The 13405-nt window shown below is 41.3% G+C and overlaps 2 protein-coding genes across 2 annotated transcripts in view; both read left to right on the plus strand.

Moving 5' to 3' along the window:
* LOC108934993 (putative tyrosine-protein phosphatase auxilin) overlaps positions 1 to 5324 on the plus strand; it is a 29525-nt gene extending 24201 nt beyond the window's left edge. Inside the window, 5 exon segments of the mRNA XM_029250512.1 lie at positions 451 to 585; positions 1361 to 1609; positions 2231 to 2379; positions 2713 to 2889; positions 3302 to 5324. Of these exon segments, the coding sequence (XP_029106345.1) occupies positions 451 to 585; positions 1361 to 1609; positions 2231 to 2379; positions 2713 to 2889; positions 3302 to 3403 (812 nt within the window). The 3' untranslated portion in view covers positions 3404 to 5324.
* A 1993-nt stretch (positions 5325 to 7317) lies between these two features.
* leprot (leptin receptor overlapping transcript) lies at positions 7318 to 12984 on the plus strand. The gene is made up of 4 exons (XM_018753118.2): positions 7318 to 7415; positions 9956 to 10031; positions 10825 to 11011; positions 11458 to 12984. The coding sequence occupies exons 1-4, from the start codon at positions 7400 to 7402 to the stop codon at positions 11572 to 11574; spliced, it is 396 nt and encodes a 131-aa protein (XP_018608634.1). The 5' UTR covers positions 7318 to 7399; the 3' UTR covers positions 11575 to 12984.
* Positions 12985 to 13405: the final 421 nt, after the last annotated feature.

The raw sequence follows: 13405 nt of genomic DNA on the forward strand, positions 1-13405 counted from the left end.
CTACGTATCATGTTACAAACATTGACTTGCTTTTTGCCTAGTTTATAAAGCTGGATATTTACGAAAATATTTGATGATCGATAGTTTGTTTCTCAAGCATAGCTATGAACAGGTAGCAGGTAGCATAGTGGTTAGAGCCATAACCTCTGCACGGTTCCAGGTTTGAATCTTACCTCCTGTTGAAGTACTCTTGAACAAGGTCCTTACCCTGAACCAGTACACTAAAAAAATTACCCTGATGGAAAAATGGGTAAATCACTGTACATCACTTTGGAGAAAAGCATCAGCTAATGAATAAATGTAGATGAACATAACAGGTCCTTCTGTGATTTGAACGTGTAATCGCCTGAACCACTCTCTCAACCAGCTGGTATCTACACATTTTATCAGTCGTGCCTGATCAAACGATTGCTTAGTGTGTGAATCATTCTTGAATTATTGATGCTGTAGGTGGCTTTGGAATGGGAAGCAGATCTGCCACCACCAGTCCCACGGGATCGGTCCACAGCACACCGACCCATCAGCCCAAGCCCAACACGCTGGACCCCTTCGCTGATCTGGGAGCCCTGGGGTCCAATTTGGGAGGTGATGCTTCATTGGTTCTCTCTGTTTGCATTGAAGGGCTTTTTTAATTTGGCCCAGCAGACCTGAGTATTAAACTTTCTGTGTGGTTTGAAATATAAGGAAGACAGTTTTCCCAGTAATGTTGGGTACCTGAAATATAACACCTGGGGTCACTGGAACTTTGATTATTGTGATGATAGTCACTTCACTTGTGCTTGCCAGAGCTTCAGTAAATGTGATCTCAGCAGTCCAGGGAATAGGTTTAAGATAAGATTATTTCAATGGCCCGGTACGTTTGCTCGTACGAGGAATTTAACATGGTGGAATCCTTATTGGGGTCTAGTGACAATGGCATGAATAGTTATTTAAGCGCCCTTAAAAAAACTTTTCTATCTAAAACGCCCAGGAGGGGTGGGCTGCCACAGGCACTTCGATCCTGGAGGTGTTTTTTTCTCCCTTGCCTTTCGGTTGGGAGTTTTTTGTTCCTTTCCTCCATGGCCGGTTGGCTTACGGCATTCATAATTAATATATTTATTGTAGTAATTTAATGTATAGGCAGCCTTTTATTTGTATCATGTTTCTGATCCTTTGTTCAGCGCTCTGCGTCACTGCGTGAGAATAACGTTCTATAAAAATAAACTGAATTGAAACGAATTAAATGCTTTCTTGGATGCTCTCAGCACACGGAACATCTCAATGTTGCATTTTTTTTCGGTTCTCTTTAGTAGTCCTATGACACCACGTGTGGAATAACTTTCCCTCACCTATAAATGTACGATGTCGCTGTTTTCCACAGGTGGATCTGGCTTCTCCAGTAAGCCCACCACACCTACTACGTCGGGCGGGACCTTCCCGCCCATGGGTTCCCCGCAACGGCCCTCTCCCCAACACGCAGCTGGGGGAGGCTGGCAGCCGTCCTGGCAGCCTGGCGGGGGCTCGCAGTGGCATCCACAGTCATCCCCCCAGCACCGGCCAAACTACAACATCAGCTTCTCCAATGCAGGAGGAGCCCCTGGCAACAACGGCAAGCACCCTTCAGGATTTGGTGAGCCTGTCTCTTCTGCGTCCAGCTAATACCCCCCTCCAGTGCCCCCTAGGGGTCAGCAAATGACATAGCTGTCAGGAGACCCTATGTCATTCTCAAGATCTGCGAGGTGTTTCATGTGTTACAACCTTTCGTCATTTATCTAATGCTTTTCTCGAAAGCAACTTATAGTTTTAAGCTGCTTCCACTGATTTATGCATTTTAATGGGTAATTTCTATTGGCACAGTTCAGGGTAATTACCTTGCATGGGGGTATGTTGGCAGGAGGCGAGATTTGAACCTGGGACCATCGGGAAGTGATGGTTCTAAACAGTACACTACTTGCTGCTCCATTTAGGTACAGATTATGTTTATGGTCACTGGAGTTGTGAGCATTTATTGTACTGGCCTGCTGAAAAGCCAAAGGATCTTGCGTTAGCCTGTTCTCAGGTATAGCCTTTCCACTTGCTGCAGCCCTTCAACAGGAATAAAGACATACTAAAGAGAAACACAATTTATTTATCTTTATTTAATATTTTCTCACTCACTCACTCACTATCACTAAGTGCTTGTCCAGATCAAGGCCACAGAGGTCGAGAGCCTAACACGATTAACACGCATTTTCCTTTTTGTTTCACGTAGGGGCCAAACCTAAGGTGTCAGAGGCCAACTTTGAAGACCTGCTGTCCGGGCAGGGCTTTTCTGGGAGTAAGGAGAAGAAGGGTCCGAGGACAATCGCTGAGATGAGGAAGGAGGAGATGGCCAAAGAGATGGACCCTGAAAAGCTCAAGGTGACTTCGAGGGTTGGGAAAAACATGAAAAGACCTACCTAGAATCTGAAACAGTACTAATAATTTCTCTGAAATGCTCTCGACGTATCCTTCTCAGTATCTTCATATGCATTCCATAACGCAAAGTTAGACCTTACAGGAACATATGGTGTAAGTCGACTTTAATGTAATGTATAAAGTAATGTATATTGTAACATAGTAGATGGGGGTAAGTCACTTTTTTATAAACATTATTGTGGATCCTTTTGGACTTGTAGTAGATATCATTCAGGACCGCTTGTATCATACACGATGCCACAGAATGGGAGTCTCAACGCCTTGTTCTCTTGGCAGATCCTGGACTGGATCGAGGGGAAGGAGCGCAACATTCGCGCTCTGCTCTCCACCATGCACACAGTCTTATGGGAGGGTGAGACCCGCTGGAAGCCCGTGAGCATGGCAGACCTGGTCACGCCTGAGCAGGTCAAGAAGGTGTACCGCAGGGCGGTGCTCGTGGTTCACCCAGACAAAGTGAGAGGCTCAGCCGCCTTGTTATTGGCCGTCCGTTGTAGGATTGGATGATGTGTCTTCACAGCTTCTGAACCAAGCTGCTCGGTTTTGTCTTAATACAAATTTTCAGTGAAGGAGAAATTGCTGGAAAGAAAATTGGGCAATTAATGTAGTTTTAAGAATCCTTCTTGCTTTAGACATGGAAAACTATGGTCAGAAACCACAGCGTTATTTAATCGCCGATTTTAATCCAGAATTAATCCACAAAAGGTTTCTTTCTTAAATCATGCGTTTTAATATGGAAAGTAAATCAAAGCAATCAGAGATGCAGTACAGCAGTTTGCATCTGTCTCAGTGTTATTAATAGTGACTGTTTTTTGTAAGGACTAAAATGCTGAACTAACAAGTGTTACTTTCTCTCTGTGTGTGAAAGGCCACTGGGCAGCCATATGAACAGTACGCCAAGATGATCTTTATGGAGCTCAATGACGCCTGGTCGGAGTTTGATAGCCAAGGACAGAAGCCGCTGTATTGAAAACGTTCCCTTGGACTCCCCGTGTCCCACAGTCCCCTGAACATCTGTGTTGTGGTCCTTCTGTTTTATTAATTGTCATTGTCACATGGATTTTGGTTCATAGACTCTGTATATTACAACTGTACTTACACTTAAGGGTCACCTCTTAACCTAGTGCACGCAGTCCAGTATAGGACATCAGTGCTGTCTAGGAAATTCTGCGGCCAAAACAAAATTAGACAAGTGTTGTTTTTCCAAATATGACACACATGATGGCCACAGGGGGGAAAAGTCTTTACAGGTACAGTCTGATCTTGGGTGGTGCTTAAGATGTTTAAAGTGCCGCGAGCAGTGGCGTAAAGGTTAGTTTTATGAAGTGTTTTTTGTTAACTTCTGAGATCTGACACCTGTCAGTTTTCGTCCATATCGGAAAACATGTAAGCAATATTTCCTTCTATGTTTAAAAAAAAAAAAAAAAAAAAAAATGCTAAATTTTACTGTGAAGAACAGGGTCGCTTGGAAAAACATCAGAGCATCGCATAGCGTATGTCACATATCTGGCATGATTCACCCCAAACAATGTCTTACATTCTTGGGTGTACAGATTGGTAAGCGACCTATCGAGAGCTAAAGGAGCAGTAAACCGTTGAGGTGACACATGTTTTTTTTCCAGTGAGAATTCACTATGTGTGCATATGCCGGAGTTGGGACCTGTTACTATAGCATCAGCCCTACCAAACACTGCAGTTTGGTTGTTGCTAAATACGTTTGTCTCCGTGAAACATCTCGATCTACTGCTTTCCTCTGCTTACCGGACGAGCACAAGAGTTGTGTACAGAGGTGTCTTGAAAGTACTGTAGCTGAAGTATAACAGAACAGAGATCAGTATTTTTGTATGTTTGTTGTTCTTGCCTAAATGCACCGCATTAATGATAAACTATTTACAAGGAGTTATCGGTTTATTTTAAAATATTATCACAGTGATAATTTGCTTTTTAAGCACATATACGATTTGTTTCATTATTTTCTTTATCGAGCATATGCTGTATTCCCGTGTTTTTTATGGGACTTTGACAGGCTGGCTGGTGGCTGCTGAAATGCCTTATGCTATTTACCTGATAATAACTGGTCCAACAGATGTGTGAATCCAGGCAGTTGAGACTGAATGTAAGCAGTTAATCACTGCACTGGCTAGTGTGGTTCTGTCTGTTGGGACCTGAAGTTTGAGGCAAATTTGTTTAGAGACACTGGAAAAAAAATGCTTTTCTGAAACCCACTGCTCCTTTTTCTGCCCACTTTCACCCTTGCTGACTTGCATGGGTTCTGCATCTCAAGACTCCCCACAATGGGAATGCCCTGTGCCTGAGATCACCGTGAGATTTTCTAACTGTTACACCACCGAGAGCTCCGTTTGACAGCTATTTAGTGACGTTCTTTTTTCTTTTTCTTTTCTTTTTTGTTTTCGAGGAAAACCATTACTGACTTGCATTTGTGGAATATCACGTATTTGACTTCAGGAGGTGCACATACTCCTGTGCTTTACATTTTATTTGTGATAACTGCATTGATTTTGATAGGAACTACGGCTGATGATCCATTATTATAGCATCTGCGACAATGATATATAGTGTAAAAAGATGGGATGCTGTTGTGCGTTGTATCAGCTCATTGGTGTGCGAGACCGAGACCCTCTGCAACGTTGCTTTCTCCGTAGGCCAGTGGTCTCCAGCCTCAGTTACTGCTGTACAGTACCTTTTTCTCAGTGTCCCCATTTCTGAAGAAATAACAGATTGAAGACATGATATGTAAAACTTTTAGGCAAAAACGTCTCTGTGATCAGTGATGGGAGATCCTTGTTGAGCATATTTCTTGGAACAAAATATCATAGAACTATGGCAACAAGCTGTTTGTGTGTTTTTTTTTTTTTTTTTTTTTTTTTTTTTATTAAAAATAGCATATAAAGTATTGTGCATACTTACGAATGAAAACACATCTTTTGTATGCTAAAGAGTTTGGTAGGTGGATTACAAAATGGAAAAACTAAGAAACATGACAAACTACAGTTATTTTGGGGTTATTTATTTTGTGTAAATGTGTTTTTTTTCCAAAACCCATGTTATTTCACTGTTAACTGTAAAATGTGTTCACAGTTGTGCGAAATATCGGGAATTCTCAGCCCTTTTCTGTACTGTATCACTGTCATACAGAGTCAAAAATCTGGGCAGTTATTCAGTATACTGTATATGTAATGTAGATTTCCTCCCTAATATAGTGTTGGTACTTTGTGTGTTGCGAATGCTTACTGGACATAACACCTCTAATTTGATAGTGTGTATTATTTTGAGCTCACAGTTATTGTTAAGATACTTGCTTGCAGTTGACAAGAAATTATTTATACATTCCAAGAGTTGAGAATTGAGAATGGAAACAGTATTGTTGTGAAAATCCCAGAACTCACAAAATTCACTCTTTTCTTGTGAAAATGGTGATTAATTATATAGTTAAACACTGTATGTTGCAGTAAAATCTGAGGTATAGTCCCCTGATCAAACAATGTCTATCTCTATTAGAACAATATTCAAACTAACCCCTTTGTGAGACAGTGAAGAGATTGTTTTTTAAAATTATTATTGTATGTGTTTCCTGGTCTGTTGTATAAAAGAAGAAACGAATAATAAAAATCCAAAAATGTGAAAGACGGTGACTTATGCAAGCTGTTAGTAATATTGCCACTTCAAGGCTGTACCTGTTAATAAAGTGCAATGCACTTCTGAATGGAAACTAAGGCAAAACAGTAAATATATTTAAAACGTGGCTGCCTTTTAATTGTATTTTTTTTTTTTTTTCTTCAAAGGTTTTCTGCCATATTTCTTTGTTAGTGTTGCACTAGGACACCTTTTAACTCAGACACACAAAAAAATAAGTGGTTTTAAATGTGCTTTTTATTTTTAAGGCGTTTTTTAAGAAAGCACGGTGACAGCACATATCTGCAGTACAGTTCTGTTTATGGTTTGTTTGTCTGCTGGTACCACACTGAACATACAACTTTATAAAACATTTACACAAATCCTTTGTTCCTTATTGAATGAATAATATGCCCAAGAATAATAGAAATGTATCCAATACAGCAATAATTGGATGATACATATTTTTACTGCTGTAAAAATCAAGACAATGTTTAAAAATGACCTTGGCTTGGTACATTATTTTAAACACACTACCACCTCATATCACATTAGGCTGCTGAGGTCTTGTAATTTGTCATATTTTCAACCCAAGTTGTTTTCATTTTAATAATACGGATGTGTCCCAATTTATTCACAAGTTTAGTTTTAGAAGAATCTTGGACATAATTATAACAATACTAACACTTAATACTATTTACTCTTCTCAAGCTGTGTTAAATTTTAAACTTATTTAAAATGCCAGAAAATAAATGTTGTCTCTACAAATGGATATTCGGTGCTGATTATTGACGAGATTCATCACAAAATGAAAATGCTGAATCATGATGTTTGGTTACTGATCACCATCACTGACAAACTCCAGACAGGAGCTGCAAACACTAAGGAAGCCACCTGAACCGCGTTTGCTCAGCAACGAACTGGAATTTAAGAAAATAAGTAATGGGATAAAGCACAGAAATACATAAAATTTAAATAATAATGTGACATTATTTTTCCTGTTTTTAAAGTTTCACAACTCGACCGCTCCTAACAATGGGCCTGTGTGGGTAACGACTTTCAGTGTCTAGGGGATATTGGACCCACATTAACGATATTCCCATTGATTGTTCGACGATGAAACACTCAGTGTTTCACTGGATTACCGCTATTAACACTGTTTTCACCCTGTTTTAAAGAAGATCAGTTTGGTGGTTACCGCACCATCGCAACTTTAACCAAGTGTGAAAATGCGGTCTTGTCGCTTTAAGGCAGTCGGCTGACGACGAGCGAGACGGAAGCGCTCGAGCGCGAGCCTGGCTACAGGAAAGGAGAACGCGCACCTAATCCACAGATGGCGGGGATTAAAGGTAACGAGTCGCTTCGCTCACGCGCCATCGACGGCCCGCTTCGAGAAACTTCTCTAGTCAGGCGGTAGCTGCCGGGCAATAAAGCAGGAAGCTGCAGTTTTTTTTTTTTTTTTGTTCACGCGCACTCGGAAAACACGGCTCGGTTCGAGAATGGCGACATGTTTGTTTGTTGAAATGAGAGCGAACTCGTTTAACTGTGTGTGTGTTTCCAGCCAGTGTATTATAACCGCACTTTTGTGCTGTGAAGAGCGCCAACACACAGCACTGACTCATTAAATTAATCAACGAACGTGAATTATACACACGACACGCAGACAGAGAGAGAGTGAGAGAGAGTCGCAGTTCGAGTTCACTGCTTCAGTTCAGTCTTCTCTGGCAAATTTTATCAAGATAATATAACTGTCTGTACAGTACTGTACACGAAATGACCTCGTTTAATTTCACTTAAGTGTAGTAATTTGAACTAGACTTGACCTGCGTCGTAGTAAGGGCAAAAAGTCGTGTTGTTTGTTTGTTTTTTTTTTTTTTTTTTTTTTTAGCACGTTTCCCACCTCCATAAGCGTAAGGTAAAGGTACGGGGTGGCAGTTAAGCTGTTGGGTGACATCCATCATCATCCATGGCCGAGCCCGTTGAACAACATACTTAGATACTTTTTAAGTGCGCCGAACAGATTGACAGATATGTGTCATGTTGCAATGTGTGACATCCAGCTGTTGTCATGTGTTCTCACAGTGCCTTTTCACTACTAAGTACACTCTTTTACCATGGTGCTGGTACGCTGGGCAGCAGAGCAGTGAGTGTCTTCCATAAACTGTGGCCCGCCTCCTTCCAACAATAGCAATAATGATAAATAGTGCATAATGATAACAACAGGAACAAAGAAGAGCCATCTGTCCTGCAGGATTTATGACAACTTTGTGTGTGTGTTTTATGTTGCTGTAAAAATGCATGAATGACCGTAGGGAGTTTACTAGTGTGTCCGACAGTGTAAGTCTCCTTGGATGAAGGTGTCTGCTAAGTACTAGTTAATAACCAATGTACATCACTTTGGAGAAAACTGTGCTAAATACTTGTTAGTAATTACTGTACATCATTTGGGAGAAGATTATACTAGTCAAGGGGGTGCGGTGGTGCACTGGGTTGGACCATGGTCCTGCTCTCCAGTGGGTCTGGGGTTCGAGTCCCGCTTGGGGTGCCTTGCGATGGACTGGCGTCCCGTCCTGGGTGTGTCCCCTCCCCCTCCGGCCTTACGCCCTGTGTTGCCGGGTAGGCTCCGGTTACCCGCGACCCCATATGGGACAAGTGGTTCAGAAAATGTGTGTGTGTGTGTGTGTGTGTGTGTGTGTGTGTGTGTGTGTATACTAGTCAATAATCACTGTACATGTCTTGGGAGAAATTTGCTAAATACTTGTCAGTAATTACTTGGGAGAAAATTGTGCTAGTTAACAATCACTGTACATCACTTGGAGGAAAATTGTCTGCTAAATACTAGTTAATAACCACCGTACATCGCCTGGGAGAAAATTGCCTGCTAAATGAATAGATGCACTGTATCTGTAATGGCTCACCTCTGAGACTCACTTTATTGTCCTTTGCTGTGGACTTGGGGTGTGTTATAAATCCACGAAAGGGCTGCTCAGCCCCGGGAGCTCAGGTGAGGCCTGTCGCCACAGTGTCTGTCTTATCGGCACGCTTATCAATAACGCACAACAGTCAAACCCATATGCAGTCTTCATGTCAGTCTGTTATTGTTGACATTCGTGTGGATGCCACCTGTGTTCCGGGTGACTTGCAGTGTTAGAGAACTTCGTAATGATTAACACATTAAAGCAGGACATTTTACTGTATTGGTTCAATGCGAACAGGAGCGATCGAATTCGATTCTGAGCCCTTCAGGTTGCGGGGTGACAGCCATAAACACTACACAGTTGCTTCCCTAGTATTGGAGCAGTTTCTTTCAACGTGATCAGTGTTTGCAGTCGGGAAACAACCTTTCTCATTCAGGATGGCGTAAAAGAGAAATGGGCAACAGTCACACACTGTTCCATTCACTTTAAGTGGTATGGTGTTTTTTGGACTAAAAAAAAAGTTTTCATGTTTATTGCACTTTCTTCCCCCTCAAGCAGCTGTTTTACTTTTTATGGTTATATAAATACATTAGATATTTGATTTAAAAAAAAAAAGTGTGTGATTCGACAGAACAAAATCCCTGTTTCTACAGTTGTTTCTCTCCTTATCTTCATTGATGCTTTCAAAGGAACATCTCATTCTGTATAAAATAGGATGAACATTGAAACTGAGTTTTGTTAAGCGTTTTGAATATCTGAGCTGTTGTATGAAGATCGTAATGACTTTTTAATCATTAGGCTTGATGTGGAAAAATACTGTACAGTTTCCTGTTTCTGAGGGAAGCTAGAGGGCAGTGTTGCTCCAGTGTTAAACACTCTGCTGCTGTTTTCGTCCCAGAGCGATTAGGGAGCTCTTGACTGCAGCCACTCTGTCTGAGTGAGACATGCTGTTGTCTGCTTTTGTTTTGCAGCTCTAGTGGCGTTGTCCTTCAGCGGTGCAATCGGACTGACTTTTCTCCTGCTGGGCTGTGCCCTGGAGCAGTATGGGTATGTGCACTGGTAACACGTCAAACATGTGTCGTGGAACGTACTTTCAATGTGAGCCTTTTTGATTCTGGTGTGTTCACATATTGTCTCAGTGACCACATTTCTGTAAAATTGACCCTTGTAGAATTGATGCATTCCTGTTCTCCTGTCGCCACGTGTTATTACGTTCTCGTAGTTCTTCCTTTCTAAATTGCCATATATTGAATGGTAAATTCAAGTTCAGTATTTTGGAATAGGGTTATACATCCATATACTGGACATTCAAGCACTTGTGATTTAATGAAGCACAATTTAATGGGAGGTGAGGTACAAATTACCTGTTGAACTGCAGTTAATATGTAATGCAGTTAACAGCATATGGCTGCAAATTTGCAAGATTGTCTTGGCTGTAGGAGGGGGTGCGGTGGCGCAGTGGGTTGGACCACAGTCCTGCTCTCCGGTGGGTCTGGGGTTCGAGTCCCGCTTGGGGTGCCTTGCGACGGACTGGCGTCCCGTCCTGGGTGTGTCCCCTCCCCCTCCGGCCTTACACCCTGTGTTACCGGGTTGGCTCCGGTTCCCCGTGACCCCGTATGGGACAAGCGGTTCTGAAAATGTGTGTGTGTGTGTGTGTGTGTGTGTGTGTGTGTGTCTTGGCTGTGATGTGTAAATGTAAGTCAGTCAACAGACTGTCGTGCTTCAAGGGGCACAGCATTCGGTGAGGAAGGAGACAGACTTCAGCCAGCATTTCCTTTCTGATTTTAATGGCAACCTGGCAGTTTTAGTGAATAGTGGCTCCTCTCCTATTTTCCTACAGGGTGTACTGGCCTCTCTTTGTTCTCATCTTCTACGTGCTCTCGCCCATCCCCTACTTCATAGCGAAGAGGATAAGTGACGACACTGACTCAGCCAGCAATGCTTGCCGGGAGCTGGCATATTTCTTCACCACGGGCATCGTGGTGTCGGCTTTCGGTCTGCCTATTATCTTGGCCCGTGCTTATTTGGTGAGTGTTCATGTGTACCCTACCTGTACTTGTAATTGTGAGGGGTGGCCTTCCTTTGACCTCCGCAGAAAAACATGAATCTAGGCTTGGACTAGTTGTAACCTCAGCTTCAGGTTCTTGTATGTACCCCTTCCCCCCCCTTCTAGCTGCCTAAAGCCCCAGACATCTCAAATACTGACACACAATACTGAATAGGTTCACTTAGTCTTAATCAATTGGTCGTATTAGCTTTGGAATCAAAGCATACATACAGATGCAAACATGCATTCTGTAGACCAGCCCTGGCTACTTTAGGTACAAGTCACCCATTTTTGCTTCAAGTAGTGTTTCATAATGAAACGCAGGACACATATTAATGTATAGCGTTTGTTCAGAATGGAGACATGGAAGCAGCTGGGAGTGAATGACCACAAGAGCTCTGATATATGTTGCACTTGCTCCCGCAGATCAAATGGGGTGCTTGTGGACTGGTGATGGCAGGCAACGCTGTCATCTTCCTCACCATCCTTGGCTTCTTTGTGGTCTTTGGAGGTGGAGATGACTTCAGCTGGGAGCAGTGGTAGTGCCCACTGCCAAGCTGGATCTCCTCCTCCTATAGGAGGCAGAGGGCGTGGTGGTTGGGGTTTGGGATGGGCAAAGAGTGGGGTGTAAACCTAAGCAACACTAAATCATTAGTTAGGGTCTCACTAACTGAAGAACTGTCACGTCAAAGCTGACCCAGGCCGTCGGGGGGTGCTGTTGCTTAAAGCGTTTGATTCGCAGAAACACGCACTCTGTGGTGTTGGTTCTGATGCCATATTAAAAAGTCTCTCTGCCTTGTTCCTGTCATATTCTCCTTCATGATGCTTCTTGGGAAGAAAAATACACATTTGTTAAGATTGAAAGTATTTGTTATGCTGCCAGTCCAGGGCAGGTTTTCTGGCACTAGCTGTATTATGATTATAATGTTTGAACTGGGACCATGTGACAGCCACAATGCTCAGTACATTTTTGTCTCTCTGGATTTAGCTTCACTAAAAATGTCTCCCTCTAAGAACATTATTTCACTGAGGATTTTATGTGTCAGAGGGGATGGGCTTATGTTTCTTTAAATGGTTTCAGCCCTAGCATGTAAAAGCTGGTACACAGAAGACTAAATTTATGGCAGAACAGAATATTTAGACACCAACTTGGATCTTGTCACCTTCCTAAGAAGTTGTTTGCCTTAAGATTATTACATTTTATTTTCTGAACATACAGCAATATTCTACTCATGATATTCCAGTGGTATCTAACTGACATCTATCTTTTTAAATATTTGGTGCGTAGATGATGCATTAAATTCCAATACATTTGTTGAAACTGTACGGAGGAATGATATTTTCATTGCTGTAATATTTTGCAGCCAACAAAGTGTATACATTTATGTTCTTAAGATATGTTTACAGTTGAATCACCAAAGCAAAAAAGACAAGTGCCTGCAATGAATGTTCTCACAAATTTCTAACATATAATTTTATACCTCTCTTATTATATTATAGAGTTATATTTCTTATTTAGAAGTTCTAATGTATATATAATTTACTATGCCCCCCCGGTGGTTGTAAGCTTATTCCCATCTTTGCATTCTCAGATATTCAAACAAATTGTAGATAAACTACAGTTATTAGAGTTATTCCATTCAAAATATTTTTTGAAACACGATGTAATATCAAAACAATTTCTATCATATAGGCAGCTTTTGCTTTTTTGTAACAAGAAGCTGACATTCCGAAGACAGATGCAATGTTGCTCATATTTTGTAACAAATTTAAATACTTTTTGCATTCTGTATCCTTTAATAAATCACATTTACAAAACATGGAAAATTTGGCAGTCATTTCACATTTGCGAAGGACAATTGTATCCACCCTGCTGAGCGTTAGGAATCTGCGTCTTGCAAAGTTCTGTTCCAGTGGAGAAATAAACACTTCTCAGCCATCCAGCAAACAATATTTGGGAAACAACTTTATGCTTGCATAATCAAGTTGTGTGTGAAATTTGATGTTATCAGAATAATGTAAAGTCATATTGTGAGTTTAAAAAAAAAAAAAAAATTTTAAAGGTTAAAGTTAAAAAAAAAAATCAAAAATACACTTTACACTTGGGCTATTCAGGTCCAGCCACAGGTATGGTGAATAGAATCATACTTTAAATGTAAAACAAATTTGTCATGCTTGGTGCTAAAAGCCATCAATCCCTTGATGAAGTGGAAAAACTGAATGGGAAAAAAAGAATCTCCAGTGATCCAAAAATCAATGTGAAATCTAGTTCTTTAACCTGACATCCAGATCAATATTTGGCAGAATATCTCAACTGTCAACATCTCAGTTTCATCTCTAAGCCCAGGTCCACAATTTGACGTCTTTGATTTGA

This window comes from Scleropages formosus, chromosome 3, assembly GCF_900964775.1.
Source record: "Scleropages formosus chromosome 3, fSclFor1.1, whole genome shotgun sequence".
In the NCBI taxonomy this organism is placed as follows: Eukaryota; Metazoa; Chordata; class Actinopteri; order Osteoglossiformes; family Osteoglossidae; genus Scleropages; species Scleropages formosus.